The sequence below is a fragment of the Strix uralensis genome, chromosome 23 (genome assembly GCF_047716275.1).
Source record: "Strix uralensis isolate ZFMK-TIS-50842 chromosome 23, bStrUra1, whole genome shotgun sequence".
Taxonomy (NCBI): domain Eukaryota; kingdom Metazoa; phylum Chordata; class Aves; order Strigiformes; family Strigidae; genus Strix; species Strix uralensis.
Genome location: NC_133994.1, coordinates 1836818 through 1854465, shown reverse-complemented (window position 1 = coordinate 1854465; position 17648 = coordinate 1836818). Strand labels below are relative to the sequence as shown.

The window sequence follows — 17648 nt, the reverse complement described above, 5'->3', positions numbered from 1 at the left end:
TGAGAGGGTTCCCTGTCATATATCCATATGAGTGTGTTCCTGTGGTTAGATGATGTTTTTGTGAACTGATTATTTGTGCAGATTTATTTTCTTGGAAGAAAAGGGAAAATAAAAGGTCAATATTCCCCACTGAGCAATGAATGGGAATTCTTCTAAGGAAAAGTGACAGAATATTACTGGGGAAAGTGCTGTGTTTTGGAGAGGCTGTTGGTATTTAAGGTGCTCAAGAGTGGCTTTAGGATCCCCTTCTCCTGCTTTTCTTCCTGCTTCCCCAAATACCTTCTGAATCCCTTTTTGCTTGTTCACCTCCTCCACTCCCTCTGTAGCTGTGTGGGAGAAGGACAGGCACATCCTTTACAATATGTGCTCCTCTTCCTCACATCACCAGAGTGCAGCTGAATTAATCCTCAGGAGACAGGACTCACGTGGCCGGTACAGAGAGAATTGCAGAAGAGTCTAACAGGGCTCGAGCTGAGACTGCACACAGATGCTACAGTGCCTCTCCCTGCAACTCACAGGAAGCCCGGCTGCTTAGTTTGGGTCACTCAGCTGGTGCAAGCCAAGGAGGCAGGTGGTTGTAAATCTCCATGTAAGAGGATATGCTGGATTTGTTTTCTGAATTGAGGTGGGGTAAAAAAATCAAGGGGTGATCATTTAAAAGATACTTGGCAAAAAGACCATCTCTACAACAGGCTCAGTAGAAACAAACTCGAAAGCCTGGTGGAGAGTGGCAGTTTCCCAACCCTGAGGCACAGGCCCTATTCATGGCATGTTTTGGACCCTCAGGTGGATGTAAAAGAAAAAGAATAAAATGTTTGAAGAAGACTATGGGGAAACAATTTAGGAGAGGAAATGCTTTTTCAATCTGTTTGCTGTCAAATTATGTATACTTGTAGCCATATACAGGCATATGTCACTTCAGAAAGCAACTCTGTTATTGCCAAACCGAATTCATGTTTAGGTAACAGAAAGGCAACAAAAACTAGTTCACCCCATTGTGGGTAGTTTCAAAGAGGAGGGTAAGATCCCCAAGCAGAGTCAGGTGCCACGCTCTTTGGAAGTTATTAGGAGTTTTCACATTGCTACCACCTAAATGGGCAGAAAGCGTTAAGTCTGAACCCAGGTTGGTGGGCAAATTAATGGGAAATGGGTGGGAATAAACTGGCTGTGAAATTAGTGTTTTGTTGAAGTCTTAATAGGCTGCTATCAGGTATCTGGGTCTACACCTCTCAATGTGTCACTTCATTTTCACCTCCATGTTAATTTTTGATAACTTTTCTAGAGGTTGCTTCTTTGCAGGATCTGAGATCCTGTTCTGCCGAATGAATTTCACAAATATAAACTATGTACTGGAATGAAGTGCTCAGAAATATAACACCTTCTGAGGGCTTCCTCACTGCAGAAGGTGTCTACATGCAACACTTAGTCCAGGATTATTAGCCATTTTAATAATTTCAAACCAAAGGATTAATGACTAAAACCACTTTTATTGTATTGTACAGTGAAGACACCACAGTTGAACATCACACAGGATGAATACATCACAACTTTATAAAAGCTTTTTAAGCTCTTTAGCATGTTCAGTGAATAATTATAAAGTACTTACTGCCTCCCTTTCTCCCTCTTTTCCTTACGGTATATCACAGGTATATCCTTTACAAAAGGCATCAATTATCCCTCAACTGAGAGTAGCGCATACTGACATTAAGAGATTTTTCCCTAGAGCTATCTGTTATCATAACTTTCTGTAAGAAGGTATATACCAAAAATAGCATAGGAACTTCAGAAGAATCAGCATTTCTTAATGTCTTTCACCCAGAAGGTAAAGGCTCAATACTCTCTTTATGATACAAAATACATTCCTCAAAGTGCTCCTTCTTTAGGAAGGTCAATACATTATCTAGAGACAATGGAGCACTTGAACCAGTGACCCAGGGAGTTAGTAGAAAGATTTCCACTGACAGCCACAGACTCAACAGCCTTGCCAAGCAAAAGTGTGATGGAAACTGAAGGGCATTTGGCGCTCTAAATCACCGCAGAACTTGGTCCTCTCTTTGGCTAGGAGCCACCAATAAAAGCAGCAAATTTGCTGCAAGATACACACGCAGTCCTTCACTATGAAGGGAAACTACTCAGCGACCCTCATTTCTTGTGACAGAAAAACAGTAACTGCCCCCCTCCCACCTTTGGAAAGCAATGTTTCCTACTTCAAAGAGGAACTATTAAATCACAGGTCCCTCTAGTTTTTGGAGCAAAACACAAGGAATAGAGCAAAGTTCAGCAGGTCTACCAGGGTCTCCAGATGGTAGGAGCAGCAGCCACAGTCTTCTGGGCAGGTTGCTTCCTGGCAAACAGACAGGGTGACAGAGGTGAGCTACGCAGCGCGGGAGAGTACATGGCATCTGCACCCATCTGAGCTTTGCAGAAGTGCTTGATGAGCTGCACCTGAGTTTCCTTCTTGGGTTCATAGTAGGACAGAAAATGCATAGCTTCCCTGAGGCACCGCAGGTATCCACTGTTAAAGTCCTGCTCTAGATTCTTGTGAATGAATGCTGGAAAAGAAAGAAACAAGCAAATGCAGTGGGTTAAGATCATGACCAAAACGTGGGACAGTGGCGATTCATGCGTTAGGTTTCTTTCAAGAGCCTGAGCCCATGAGCCTTGCTCATGTGGCGAGACCCAGTTGTTATAGCCCCTGTGTTCCTCAGGGGCCGGGGCTGTATGGGAGGGCAAAGGCCCGCGAGAGCAGGCTGTAAGTGGTGGGCAATACATGCTCTGCACTCACTTTGGTCCTGCAGCTGGCTCTGCTGCTTCAGGTAGCTGACGGCCACTTCCAGGATGTCGGCTTTCTCCAGCTTGGAGTTGGGCTGGTGTCTCTGAAACTCCTTCTCCAGCAGCAGTTTCAGCTGCTCAATGCTGCTGTTAATCCGGTCACGCCGCATTTTCTCCACCACCGGCTTCCTCAGCTGTAAGAGAGATGGAGCAGATCGTTGAGGATTTTCTGAGACCTGACCTAATTTCCCCTCCTGATGCCCTGAAACACACATGTTCAAAGATGCTTCCTTTTGGTAGGAGAGCTTTGTGATGCTGCCTACCTGTTCCCTGCTCAATTTAATTTTTAAAAATCTATATAGTCTCCTCTGTCTCTTTGACCTATTTGCCTTCCCCCAGACCACTTTCTCCCTCCTTATCTCACCTTTTCCCATGTAGTATTTATTTGATAGAGGCAGACCATCGCATAGAGCGCAGGCCAGCCTTTCCAATCCTGTCAAGGGCTCTACTTACTTTATTCTTTTCTTTTGGCAGCAGTTTCTCCTCCATGTGGATCAGGAGAGTGTTACTGGGAGCCATTCTTGGCGCTCTCAGTCCTGGGCACAGACCCCCACGTCAGGTCGCTGTGCTGAGCGTCCGCCTATGCTCTGACAGTTCCCGACTGCCGCTATTTATACATCAGGGAGCTTCAGCAGATATGTGAGTCTGGGGTTTGCTGGTGTTTCCCACAGCCGTTCAGCCAATCCAGGCACACAGCTGAACAATAGAGGAAGCATCTATTAGTGCATGGTACATTGATTGTAAATGCCCTGGAGAGAATAACCTTCTGCCCACGCTGGCTGGTGGAGTGTGCAGCGTGGCTCTTCGGGGCTGCCCAGGGAGCTGGGAAAACACTGACCCTCCAGCTGGTTGTCTGGGATCAATTGCATTCCTGAGTCCCTGCATGTGCCAGTCACATTCGTGGCTCGGAGGAGGCACGCTTCTGGGGAAAGGCGGGAAAAGAAGAAGGGGAGCGCTGTTAGGGTTAAAATCAACAGCACCAAGGACATCTCTGCTCTGTCTAGAGAGGGCACTCAGGTTGCCAGAGTGAGGGTGTATATGTGCTTGTCTATACAGTCATTTCACTTTTAAGGGGTGAGCCAAAGTGTTACCAGTGTGAAACAGGATGTTTGCATGACATTTCCAAACGCTGTGGAGAACCCACAGTCAGGATGGCGGGATGTTGGATAGACAGGGTGAACAAATAGGAAATGGGAAGCAAACAGAAATGGTAACCTCTGTTTCTCTCTTCCCCTGAACATACCGGGGTCTGCGAGCCTGTTGCACCCGTGTTCCCATTGCCTTCATTAAGGACAGCCACACACCTCCCAGCAGAACTGGGCCCATGCCTTGTCACTGTTGTAGCTCTTTCTGTTCCCTCTTCTTCTCTCTTTCTTTCATACAGACATTTATAAGAGTGGTGGTTAAGATGGACTAAAGAATAGCCTCAGATTCAGCCCAGAAGCCCTAAGCCTTGGGAGCTCAGAGGCAGGGTGTGAATGGGATTTAGTAGCTGAGGCCCATCTTTGGATATAAAATTTTTATGTCAGTAAAAATGAAGCAAACATTATTTCTTTTGTGGTAAAGGCAAGAAAAAGAATGAAGCTGTGTGGACACTTTAGGTCAATTCTGATTTTGTATTACGAGAAAAATCTCTGCCTGGATACAGTCCTTGAGGCAGCACAGAAAATAACCCAGAGCCTACCTGAGAAAAGCTGTGCTGTATCCTGCCATCCAAGGGTCCAGCCTGTAGAGCCCGAGGCAGAGGCGAGCTCCTCTTCTCCCTGTGCTCTGCTTGTGCACGGGAGCGTGGCTGAGAATCTGGAAGTGGAAATGGTGGAGGGAAGTGTATGGTGAGGTAAGAAAGCCAAAGACAATTTCTTACTTGAAAATCCTGAAGTGAAGCCTGAGTTTAATGGGCAGTTGACAGGAAGGAGGGAGGTGTCACTGAAATAGCCAGCTTCGTGGTTTTCATTGTATGGGCCTGAATGGGCTTAGCTCTTTGTGAAGGGCAGATGTTGTCCTTGGAGGCCTTTATTCCCTGCTTTGTGGGAAAGCCAGGAGACAAGACATCTCAGGAACACTTTGAAGCAGTCAAAGGATTATGATACAAAATAAGATACAGCTCAGAGACCATGCCCTAGCTTCTGCCAGCTATAGTAAGGTGTTGCCCTTTTTCCTGTATCCTTTGGCTGGCCTTCTTCCAGAAGCTGGTGTCCTGTGTTACCCCTTTCCTAGCAAGGGAGCAATGGTGGCAGGCCTTGAAGCTAGGAGCTGACAGGTAGGCATGTACCAAGCTGGCTGAAGAGTCTCTTCAGTGTCAAAAACCATCTTTTTCCCAACTCCTGAGAAGCAGCCCTGACCTTTATTGCTGTATTATAACTGATAGCCAGATGGTCTTTTGGGAGTTGGATTCTTTCCCTTTAAATCATTCAGGCTCAAGCACCGTCACTAATGTCGTGAGTAGTTGCGAGGCACACTTCTATTGTCCCAACAAGAAATGTTATCAATAGGGGAAAAGTATGGGAAAGGCAGAGAAATTCAAACCCACACAGCCTGGTGCTAATAACTCCTTTGTGGAGCCTGCACTTCTGTCAAGGCACGATGAACTCACACAGCTTTTTCACGGAGGAAGGCTGAAAGGCGCCTGTTTCGCTGGGCGGGCAGGGGTTTCTCAGAGATCTGTGTTTACCAGGAGAAAGGGGCAACGTGGGGCAAGGGGGCAGAGATACTGGTGCACCCACTGGGGTGGCCAGCAGGAATAGCGAGCTCAGTTGCAGCCCAGGCTGTCCCGGGGGCTGCTGGTTTGCTTCACCATGCCTCAGTTTGCCCTTCTGGGAAATGGGAGTGGTGCTGACAAACTCTTTCACAGAGTCCTCTTGGAATCAGGAGCTGAGGCTGTGTCTGAGGTGCGGGGCAGGGTGCGGGGCCTTGCAGGGTTTGTCCAGTGTGCAATCTCATTCTAGTCAGCTTTCATCTCTTCCCCAGGCCAGCCCATGGTTAGCACTGCTGGAAAGGCTTATTTCCACAGGTAAAACAGGAGGCTTTTTAGGACCAAGCTAGCTCTGACCTCACTTTCACAGCTGATGTGCTAGTGGCAGCATCACTGAGGAAGACGGTAGCAATGAGAGCACCTTCCAGGGTCCCGAGTAGACCTGTGCTGACACATCTGTGTGGAAATTACTATTATCTTTGAATGCTTGATATAACTATTGGGTCTGTATGTTGTGCCACACTCATACCTTACTATTGCTGGGTGGACATGTCCTAATGTTTAAGATTTCTGAATTTTAGTACCACAAATCCCTGCAGTATTACCACATCCCCTCGTCATCCTCATACTCTTATGACTTGCTCTGTGGAGGTTTCTTGGATAGGGTTTGAAAAGACAGGGTACTGCCTATTTGACGTGAACCCTAATGATCCTCTGACAGTTTTTAATTTATGAGCCACTGCTTGCTTTGGTGTCACAGATGAAGATCCCTTCTCCCAGCCCTCCAGGTGCACCTAACCCTGCCTACCATGTTCTGCACAGGGGGGTTCAATGATATTACATTCTACACAGTAAATAGTTCAAAAACTTGTTTGGCATGGGAGGTAATATATAAAGAAATTATCCTGCAAAACTTGCTAATCAGGATTGGCTTCTTCCGCTCTCACAAGTCAAGCATAATTCTGCTGTGTGAACCAACAGAGTGGAAGTGTAGTGAAATCAGCATCTTTCAGGGGAAAAGGTTATGTTGTTATTAGACTTACTGTATAAAATATTCCATTAGATGTCATTAGCACGGCATTATCTTGCCTCCTTTAGACACTAGAACCCTGGCAAAAAGGGGTCTTTTATTACTGTAAAGTACATTCTTCACAGGTTTAACCTTTTTTAATTAGTTTTCTTGAGATCCAGAATGCTTAATATACTGCCATTCCCAGGTGCATAAGTGAAGGAAAGTGGACTTTGATCGTTAAGAAACATATGAGACAATTTGATCTGCATTTTCAGGGTTGTTAGAAGCAAAAGCAATTTCTATAGCTGCTTGTGTGGGTGACCCTGAAATAGTCATGCACCAATGACATAGTCTTTCTACAGTGAGTATTACAAATAATTAAAAATTAAGGAGAATTTATTATTTTTCTGCCCAGCTGAAATTCCCACAAGTCACCTCTCAGCATATTCAAGAGTGCACAAGAGGGATTTATTATTTCCTGGTATATTGACTCTGAAAGGTCTGGGGATTACAGCTGCTTTGCACATGAATAGCTGGAGTGTGTTGTACAAAAGGCATGGTCTGTGGGATAATGGGGTTGGATGTGGGAAAGCGCTGACCCTGGGGGAGAGCAGGCTGGTGCCTGATGGCAGGAATCAATTATGTCTCAAAGGAACACATTGCCCTGGGAGCAGGCTTTGCGGGAGCCACCATGTTACGTGTTTACCACCCTCCTCCTCCAAAAACCCATATAAACCAACCACAGAATATATTCTATCCTTCCGCTTTTACCAGGGGACGCAGCTACACCTTGCTCTGTGGTTATGCCAGCCAGTGCTTAAGTTAGTTACCATCTCAGTAACATAGCTGTTCCCCATCTCAGCAACAGGGCTGAGACCCAGCAGTTCTCTCACACACGCTACCAGGTGGTGCTGAGTTTTGCTCTAAAGCACCCCAGATAGCGCTGACTTCGGTGGGAACACACACTCCCCAAAAGTCCTCTGAAATACGCAGACCCCATCAGTCAGTCACCTACTCAGCTCTGGCCAAGGAAGGGGAACAGCCTGTCACTAGCTAATGGAGTGGAGGGAACAAATGCAGAAGCTGCTGAGTTCATGCACTTCCTTCATTGTTTTGGGTGGTTTTTTTCTGGAAGACAGTGGTATTCAGTTCTTACAATGGGCTCAGCATCTCTGAGGACCTGGCATTACCACCTACCTTTCAAATGTCAAAATTTGGCTTTGAGAAATAGGCTGAAAGTCATAGGGATTTAGCAAAAACATTTTGATAAAAGTATTTTGATGGATTTTTTTTTTTTTTTTACTTTTTGATTAGTGAGCATTTGGGCTTTGTTTGGATCGATATCATCAATTTTCTCTTTATAGAATCATGAGACTTGGATGTGAAGTCTTACGGAAGGCCGTAAGTATTAGGAGCCTCATGATAAAAATCACAAGACTTACCAAATAGTGCTGCCAAGCATTTGGCAAGGAGAAGGTATCCTGCAGAGAGAATATTTCAGAGGAGCAGGTTGAGAATTGGGAGTGTGGCTCCTGAGGTCTGGCCCCAACAACCGCTTGCTGTCGTTGACAAGATGGGAATGGTGTGTTCGTGCCAGATAGGAGGGCAGTCACCTCTCCCCTTAGAAGAGCAGCAATTAATCCTATCCGCATGTGTCAGATATTTAATCACTCAACTCTAGCTAGGGCAGCGGTGGAGAGGGGAGATAATAGTCATAGGCTTCCCTGGTGTCCCCTGAGCCTCATTTGATTGTTCCCTACCTTGGGAACAAGTTTGTAACCTGAAGCTGATTCTCCCTCCCTTATGCCACAGCGAATTTCTCCCCTTCCCTTGAGCTCAGCCTGAGCTTTGAGATGTAAGCTCCTACCAGAATCCACTTTCTCATGCTCGGCAGCTGTCAGACACTGCACTGCAGAGCACAACGGACGTGTGTCTGGTAAAAGTGCCCTGGGCTCGGCGTCAGGTCCCACCCTGCCAGGCAGGAGGATTTTGGAGGACTGAGGAACAGCTTTGCCATGTTCAGCTGGCAGCAGGATGAGGAGATCATGTCTGACAAAGGCAGGCACCTGCCTTGCAGGCAAGAAGGTTTTTTCAAAAGCTAGATAACCTAGTTCGGAGCCAGGCAAAGGACTAGCAGAGGGGCACACGCATGAACTGACAGACCGTGGTCCTCGCAAGGCACATAAGGCAGAGTTTGGTGCCCTCATTACCGTGCCACAGGGCAAGGTATGTCAGGATCAGGGGGATCTAGTGCGATAAACAGAGCCAGACTCTAAAGGAAACAGTCTAGAGAGGGTTAAGAATAGGACCAGGACCCCCTGAACATCCCCAGTGTAGCTGGTAGCATAAACCATGCCCTACAGTCATCTGGAGCATGAGGTACCAGACATCTGGCACGAAGTCCCAGGAGCTGCCATGAGGAGACTGGGCAGACCCTTTGCATACGACCAGTGATCGGCACACAACGCTGCAGCTGCACTGGACTTGCTAACTAAAGCACTGTGGCTCCTTTCTCATTTTTAATTTATCCAGGCCAAGTGTCTAGGGCCTGAAAGTCCCTTGTAAACTCAGGGAGTTCATGTAATTCAGGGCACACGGCATCCTCTCCTCTGAGGGGCTCTAAACCCAGAATAACCATAACTGCTGGGAGGCAGCTGATCAAAATTAGATGGTGCTGACAGACAGATCTGCACAAGGACTAAGGACAGCTGCGGCTTAAGACTGAGGTTTAGTAGGTCTTCAGGAGTATGAATAAACAAATTAAAACTTAGTTTACTTTCTAGAGAGATAAAGTTATTTTCTGTTGAATAGATCATTAAGTATTTCCTGATCAGGATTTGAGGGCATCTTCCTTTTCAGCCATTTCATGGGCTTAAAGAAATTGTACTAAACAACGTTTTCAAAACCCACTACTGAACTTGAGTACAAAGGAGAACGTTTGCATCTGCTTATCTAGGTGGTGCATGACTGCCAGTGTGGTCCAAGCCGGTAATCCAAATTCTCCCACAAGCTAGGGAGTTGGCTCCTTTTCAGAGATGCCAGAGCTAATTAAAACAAAAGTGGGTGCTGAGCATCTTTGTAAACCAGATGTCTCAAATAACCACTTGGCAATAGAAGTGCTGCAACCAGTAGGCTATTTGAAATACTGAAATTTTGGTTTTCTTCTGTCTGCCTCGTTTTTCTTCCTTTGTAAAACATTGCTAATAATACAACCTTATCTCACAGAGGAGGTTGCTGAGAATTCATTAGCTGGTATTTGTAAAGCACTTTGAAAATGCAAAGCCAGTGCATTATTCCTAGGCTTCTGGATGCTTTCCATGTTATTAAAATCAGGATTTCAGAAAGGCTTATCGGGGATCAAAACAGCATCCCAAACTTGAAAGGAAGCAAGACTGTTAAACCATCAACTGTCGCCTCCCCCTCCAGCCAGATGTTAAGCCCTAAAGAACTGAAGTGGCACAAGGAATTACTTTCCCAAGTTCCCCCAGCTGGGCTGACAGGCCTTGATCAATGGTTCTCTCCACAGTGAGTGCTATGCAGATGGTCTACCCAGAGCAAGGTTTCTGTGAAGTACAAAGGGAAGTCAAACACCATTTCTAATTCAGCTTGTAGCATGGCACACTTCCTTTATCCTCCGCCTGAATGCGGTGAATAGGAGAGCAGTGTGGGAAACTGGAAGGAACTCCAAACTCACACAGTCTGCGGGTCTGTAAGACACTCCTGTCCTCAGACCACATCTGCCTGTGACAGACAGAGGGGAAAAGAGTGACAGAACGAAAAATCAGATTATAAAAACTGGGCGAAGGGAAAATAAACCCTGAGTAAAAGGGGAAAAGTGAAGGAAGCCATGCAGACAGACAGAAATTGCACCAGTCGAACAAGGGATTGCCAAGCAGCAGAGCAAGGAAGGGCTAGGAGGAAACGACAGGGAAAGGGGCTGCAGGAGCAGAATCTTGCTCATCTGCTAGTAAGGCCAAAGAAAATTGCCCCAGTGAAGGTGGCAGAGGTGGTTTTGGCCCAAACTAAGACTTCTGAGCCACATATTCTATTTAACTCTTTAATTCCCCAGATTTTTTGAATATGTCCCAGGAAACACAGACCCTTGCTATTAGTCAGGCTGCTCGTAAGCTTATGCAAACTGTTGCAAACAGATACAGAAGCTTCTCCAATCCTTAATTACCCTGGCATGTTAATCTGAATTGCTGTTTGCTGTAATTTAAATATAAGGTTTAAATACAGGACTGATCTCCTCCTGCCAGCTTGGAGATCCTCAGCTGTAGTTGAGGCATTGCCTGAGTTCAGCTTTGCCCAGAAGAAGAATGTGGTTTTTTTGCTCGGACTCTCCATGGAGCCACTGACAGATACCAAGAGACTCTGCTACCACGTGTCACTCGACGGTCGGAGTGTCCATGCCCCAGGTTGCTTGGGACCTCTGTCTTGCTGGTTTTTTTATCAAAAGCTGTCCTGCCCAAACGCAATGGCAACCATTACAGCACATCACCCACAATGGGCACTGACTCCCTGGCTCCACGTGCCAGCTGGTGTGCTTTCCTTGCAAAAACTTGGAAATACTGAGCTTTGAAACACAACCCGTGCAGGTCCTGTTCAAGCAGCCTTCACTGTAGTTTTGCAATGAGATTTTTGCACCTCTTTGCTGCACGGTGCTGAGGGGAAAAGATGACTCCTATGGACCATACTTTCATATGACCCATATAGAGCTATAGGAGCTGGGCTTGGCTTTTAAGAAAATTAGATCAGATTTTACACCAGTAATACTAGGGGGAAGCTTTTCTATTCATTAATACTTCTAAGCTATTCTGTGTTGCTTGGATGAAAGAGATGGGAAACAATAGACCAGGTTCTGGTATTAGTATTTGGCAGGTGAAAATTCAGGCTCAGATTTTGCTGATTAGGACTTTTGATAAATTCCACTGTAGGTGTAGAGCTAATTTGTATTTACACAAGTTCACTGGAGATCAGGAAGTAGCTCTGGAGGTACAAAAGCTGCGGGCCAAATCTAGCAGCGTGCTTTGCTCCTCATGGAGTCCGAAGTTTCTGTTGACTTCAGTGAGGATCCGCGTAAGGCCCTTAGGATTGGGCTCATTTTATTTTTCACCTCAGGATGGTCTGTAGGACTTGGTGCTAACTGATTGTCCTACCTTTTGCTGTCTTTCCCGTTCTCTATTCAGAAGCATTGCCCTGTCCCTGCTCCCAAGCGTTTTAGCTTTCTAAATGACTTACTAACATAAGGCTATGGAAGTTTGTGTACTTCTGCGTTTCCCACACCATTTCTTAACTATATTCATTCCTGCCACAAAGGAAGTGTGCCTGACTACAAACCACATTAGCAACGGTGCTTGCCTCTGCATTGTGTTCAGTGGGAAACCCTGCTCCCCAAAGGCCATCTGGGCAGCACGTATCAGGAGAGAAGCAATGGGAGCAGTGAGCATCTCTCAAGACTTGGGAAAGCAGCAGCATCTTTAAGTCTTCCTGAAGAGTGAACATCTGGCAGAGATTTGGGGGAAGGCTATTGCTAACGCCATGTTTCTAACACGTTATCCAGATCCAGTATCTTGGGATCCTAGTAAGTTTTCTATGCAACAGGGTGTATGTTTGGAGCCATAGTAGAAGGTGTGTAATTCAGAATTCATTATCCTTAGTGTAAAGTCCACTGACTCTGCTAACTATAACAGGGAGGAATTTTTGTTACCACTTTTCTTTAGGATTTCCAACCAAAGCAGAAGCAGAGCATCTATTTTGGGTAATTGAACATCTAACGAGTAACTCTTCCAAGATGGTCAGTAACTGGATAATTTTTCCCCTCACAGACCATGAAACCAAAGAGAAAATAAAAAGCTATTTTAAATATATGGGTTTATTTCAGATTTTAAAATTCATGTGTGACATAGAGTGAGGAAGTAGGAACCTCAGTGGATTTACATCTGGGGGAGATTTTGCTACGTTCCACTCACAGTAATACATTGAATATTGTAATTTTTATTATCACACACGTTCTAAATATGTGGGGCCTCCAGCCTCCATAGTTAAGTGAATTTCTCAAGGCTACAGAAGATTATTTAGCATTCAGCCTGCTCAGTAGCAGGCTTTGGGTCAGTTTGGATCCTAATGGAGAAGAAATTTTGAGCACTGACCCCTTGATTGTGCCAAGTGCACAACCACTACCACGGTGTGATCAGGCAAAGTGTTGGCACAACTGTCTCCTACTCTTTTTCATTTGGCTTTGGACTGGCCAGATGTGGGGCAGCAGAGCTGATCTGGAATTCCTGCTAGGAAAGCTGATGCTGCCTTTGCTGGAGTATGGGTTTTTTTGTAAGGGACCTGAACTCACATTGCTCTGAAATCAGCTTGCAGGTGCTAAACTGGGGGCACAGGCATCAAGGGGCTAGCCACATCCATGGGGCACGAGTCACAGAGCACAGTGTGCCTTCACCTGCTCTCAGGCTCACGCTCCACTGAGTCAGTGGCAGAGTTCGAGGCAAGAAGTCTGAAGGCTTGGGTTGCAGCGACAGTGCCTGACCATGTAATTACTAAACAGCAGGAGAAAAAAAGGTCCATCACATCTCAAGCACACACAGTAAACAGACATGGAACAGGACTTGATGCTTGGGATCCTGGAAAAAAATTAAGTAGGCATTTTTATCCCATACAATTCATTCTGCCAAGAAGGTATATGGAAGTTACTTTCTTGGAGCAAGAAAGGAGATAGAGGTTTTTGTTCTCTCTTAACTTGAGCTAAATATTATAATAGTGAATTAAGCAAAATTTGTACCAAGACCAAGGAGAGTAAGGTGGTTCAGGCTAGCATGACTGTTCCCATGGAGTTAACTTTGTAATTCCCTGGATACCGAGTGGAGAAATAAGAGGTTCACGTGTCAGATCGGGCTGCAGCGATGCCAGGTGGAATCAGCAGTGGCAGGCATGTGGGCGGCCATGCATCCAGCCTGAGCTGGGTCGGCCGAGGGGCTGCAGGCAGCAACAGCCACGGCGGGCTCTCGCCTCTCCCCCTCACATCTCGGAGCCACTGGGCAAATCCCTGACACAGCCAGGGCCCGTGAATGTGGCAGAAGAAAGCCAAAGGCGGACCAGGTCATTCAAGTCACACATCTGCTCTGGTGCAGTTTTATCATGGAAAGCTAATTTGTCCTCCCCCAGAATAGAAATCCTGTGATGCAGGAATGCAATAACGCACAGCTTCCTGAGAAGTAGGCTTAGTTTCTTGTTGTCTGCTGTGGGTAATTGCAGGGAAGGGATCTGACACTTTAAACAGCTTTGTTGGACTAAAACTGGAGTGCCTGTTTATGTGACTTGTACTGGAAGGGGAAATTATTGCTGTTTTTATAGCTGCTTATTAGGGAGTTAATCTGGAAAACAGAAACCGTCTCTAGCAAAACTGCTAGTGGTCCCTGCCGATCACAGGATTGGCACATCTCTTCTTCATGCGCCTGATTAACGAGCTCAAGAAATGAGTTACTACTCAGGAGTTTCTGTTTCAGAGAATCTCCCCAAGAGGGATGCACAGAGCGAAAGATTGGTTTCAGAGGTGGCATTACATGGGCTCAAAGATAATCCACAAGCTTTGAGGAGAACATGTGAAATGGTGTCACAAAAGCTTTCCCACAACTTGACATAAAAGACTCAGAGCTCAACAGCTGCTGCTCTGTACGAAAAGAAGGGAGCCTATTCAGGAGCAGTACAATAGGGATGGAAAGGCAGATCCTGGAAGAGGTCATTTAAGCCTTACCTGGTCTTACGAATAATCAGTTGCAGAGTGAGAGAGAAATGTATCTGTGTGTATGTGTATCCACATTAAAAGACACGCATGACCACACACATATTAATATATACATGAACACATACACATATATTAACATAAACACAAACAGTATTTACTTACTACAGTAAGAGATCCCCACACATAAGCCCTAATATTACTTGACAGTAATTTATCTGATTATTATTATTATTCCTGTCCTGACTCTTACAGAGAAGTGTGTTGAACTGATTAGGCCATGTAGTGCATTTGGAGTAGATCTGGGAGCAGAACCATGGTTCCAGATGTGTGGTTAATGCTGCTGCCTGCTCACTTCACCCTTCTTGTAGTATAACAGGGCAACACTGCTGCCAGCCTTGCTCCACACAGGCCAGGGGGCATGTCCAGAGGATGCAGAAACACTCTGCTGCCGTTTCCTTCTTCAGCTGATTGTGTGAGGTTAGAGCTCGTAAAAACAAGCAGTACTTGCACGGGCAGGAGGCTGGATAAACGCAGGCGGATCCGGTTCAAGTTTTCCAACGCGAATCTCTGGCTGTGTCTTTACAGGATACAAACAGCAAGACCCTTAACTCTTCCAGCTGCAGGCACCTATTGAGCAAAGACTGTGCATCTCAATATAGAAACTGGCCCAGTGGAGAATAATGAGGAATCAGGAATTTGATTTCTAATAAGTTTATGTGCTATGTAAATTTCTTCTGCATTCAGTTTTCCTTTGTGCATAGATTAAATGAAAATAATTAGAGTAAAATGCGTGTGAGCACGTGAGACTGAACTGATCCCAAAACACTCCGAGATCCCTCTCCTCGTGGATTTATCTGTCAGGTGTTTGAAAACCGAAACATAAACTGCTTGTGACATGGCTTGCGAGTGCTCTAAAGAGGTGCATAAGATACCAAGGGAGGAGGACAAAGATCAAAACAGAAAATGGTTTCAATAACTGTGTGTACTTACAATTAAAATGTATTTATTTGCAGAAAAGCTGCTTTCTGTTTCACATGGGCAAAACGGGTGTCACAGTCACCTGAGGGAGACCAACGGGCTCTGGCTTACCGAGAAAACGAGGTGAGCGGATTTAAAGAAATTCTGCTCTTTATCTGCGAGGGCCAGGAGCCGCTCGTGTGTGCGTGTGCCTTTGTGCGTGCTGGAGCGTGTGCCTGGGTGCGTCCCCAGAGGCTGCAGCCCCACGCAGGAGCCTGCCTGCAGTAGTTTATTTCCCGCCATCGGCAGCTGACCTCCTCCTTCCTCCGCACATGTGAGCCCAGGGCTGTGTCTGGAATGCTATTGATCGGCGGCATTAGTCAGCAGCCTTTTCCCATTGAAGGCCAGCTCTTTCCCAGCTTCTGACACGTAACTCTGATCCCAGCCTTTCACGGACCGCACAGTCCCCACCTGCTCATCTGGGAGAAGGTCATTATCCCCGGGCTATTCACTGGCAATGGAGCATGCAAGAATAGATGCTTCTCCTATTGTGCTGCCTATCTCCCTGATTGGCTGTGGAGTGTGGGAAACTCCACCAAGCCGGAGACCCACAGACTCTCTGTGAGGTTGTACGGTATAAATATGGGGCAGAGGCAGCTTCCAGCAACACGTTTCTCCTGGACTTCCACTCTGAGGCCGTCCCTCCTTTCTCAGGACAGATGGCTCCCAGCACCGTTTTCATGGAGCCCGACAACCTGCTGACACCAAAGGAGAAAAATAAAGTAAGTCCAGGCACAGCACAGCGGCTTCGAGCCACACTCTCAGCTGTTCTCACAGCAGTTTACACCAGCTGAGAAACTGGTCCACATTGTTTAGGAACAGTGATGGGCAACAAACAGTCCTGTGAAATGGCAGGGAGAAGATCCTTCTAATAATAGGTCTCTTTTCCTTTGCTTTTTACAGCTGAGGAAGCCGGTGGTGGAGAAAATGCGGCGTGACCGGATTAACAGCAGCATTGAGCAGCTGAAACTGCTGCTGGAGAAGGAGTTTCAGAGACACCAGCCCAACTCCAAGCTGGAGAAAGCCGACATCCTGGAGATGACTGTCAGCTACCTGAAACAGCAGAGCCAGCTGCAGATGAAGAGTGAGTATTGAATTTTGTTTCAGTCTCTAGCTTACTGCAAATCTGTGACAGTTTTATGACTCTCTAGACATGAACAATTGCTCTAAACTATTCTTTCTTCCCCCTCCCTCTTTTCTTCCCGTCTCTAGCTGCAGGATCCTTCCATAAAAGCTCTCAGTTTGACTTCAGAGAGGGCTATTCTAGGTGTTTGCAAGAAGCTTTCCATTTCCTCTCTCTTCATAAAGTCCGAACTGAAACACAGACCAAACTCTTAAGCCACTTCCAGAAGAGCCAGTCAGCTGCTACAGAGGTCCCCTTTTCCCCTGGGACCGCCAGCACCCTGAAGCAAGCATCTCCGAAAGACGCCAGTACCCTCTGGAGGCCCTGGTAGTTAGGGGAGTCCTTATTTCATGGACCTTTGCCTTTTACAGTCCAGGGGAAGGATCTGACTGCATCTGATAGTCCAGCTCTTATCCTCTCTGCTGTAGGGAATTTTATTTCCCCATGTATTTTATTTATGTGTGAAAAGAATGGCATGCTTTTGACTTTTATGGGATCCTTTGGCAAAAGTTCAGGCATTCCGTTGAGTGGTATTGGAGCTGTGTAGACACTGCTGATAACAGTACACAGCATGCTGCCCAGTCAGGGGGCTGATGTCTTCAAAATGAAGGAGGGTATTTTTGTAAATGTTACAGTTGTGACGGACGAGAATTGCTGTAGGAGAGATTTCTCTCATATTGCTTGTAAGAGCCATCAGCTTTGCTCTGGCTTGACTAGCGACGCTTGTTTGCTCAGTCACTCCGGAGGATAAATTTACTACCCTTTAGTTCATGCACACTTGATAAAAATCCGTTTCCCTCTGTTTGCTTATAATTTGTACAGCATCAAAGATGGTTTTTGTTTTGTTTTGGATTCTTCCCCAATGACCCTTTCATAGTCCTAGTATGTGAAGTGTGATGGATGAACAGAAGCTAGGAAACTATGTGGAATATTTCTACTATTTTGCTGCTTTTTTCAATTTAGAAAAAGAGTATGTTACTGCTTTATGTTAAAGAAAAGGTAGTAGGTAAAAGGTTTGATTTGTCAATGTTATACATTTTGGGTGTAAGCTATGCTTTTTCTAGCATTTTCATTATAATAATGATTTTTGTCTGTATTGAGTGCTTTAATTCATGGTGGATAGTGTTTCTCCCACTACTGGGACAGCCCTATGGCTTACATGCATACTGTGTATGCGTCTCTGTGTTTGTAGAGAGCAATAAAATGCATTTGTGTGCAA

The 17648-nt window shown here is 45.8% G+C and overlaps 2 protein-coding genes across 11 annotated transcripts in view; one reads left to right on the top strand and one right to left on the bottom strand.

Annotated features, from left to right (window-relative positions):
- Positions 1-17648, top strand: part of LOC141954047 (transcription factor HES-5-like) — a 26182-nt gene extending 8534 nt beyond the window's left edge. The window contains exons 1-5 of one of the 9 annotated variants that reach the window (XM_074893144.1): positions 3041-3068; positions 3310-3471; positions 15303-15390; positions 16210-16390; positions 16519-17648. In XM_074893144.1, the coding sequence (XP_074749245.1) occupies positions 3046-3068; positions 3310-3471; positions 15303-15390; positions 16210-16390; positions 16519-16760 (696 nt within the window). In that variant the 5' untranslated portion in view covers positions 3041-3045 and the 3' untranslated portion in view covers positions 16761-17648. Of the gene's footprint in view, positions 1-3040; positions 3069-3306; positions 16029-16209; positions 16391-16518 lie in introns of those variants that run through there. The other 8 variants (XM_074893146.1, XM_074893145.1, XM_074893153.1 and 5 more) reach the window with 8 other exon arrangements.
- On the bottom strand, positions 813-3406 carry LOC141954048 (transcription factor HES-5-like). Of its 2 annotated transcripts, XM_074893155.1 has the most exons (3): positions 3286-3406; positions 2786-2966; positions 813-2552 (listed from the first exon to the last, which is right to left on the bottom strand). In XM_074893155.1, exons 1-3 carry the CDS (start codon positions 3349-3351, stop codon positions 2287-2289), a joined length of 513 nt encoding a protein of 170 aa, XP_074749256.1. In that variant the 5' UTR covers positions 3352-3406; the 3' UTR covers positions 813-2286. The 2 variants fall into 2 exon arrangements, with proteins under 2 accessions (XP_074749256.1, XP_074749255.1); XM_074893154.1 differs by lacking the exon at positions 3286-3406 and having other exon boundaries at positions 2786-3047.

What these genes read in the sequence shown, in the direction of transcription:
- LOC141954048 (XM_074893154.1), bottom strand. Translation starts at nt 3,047, where the DNA reads ATGTGTGTTTCAGGGCATCAGGAGGGGAAATTAGGTCAGGTCTCAGAA. An exon ending in GAGCCAGCTGCAGGACCAAA is followed by an intron (nt 2,553 to 2,785) that starts GTGAGTGCAGAG and finishes TTTCTTTTCCAG; the next exon opens with CATTCATTCACAAGAATCTA.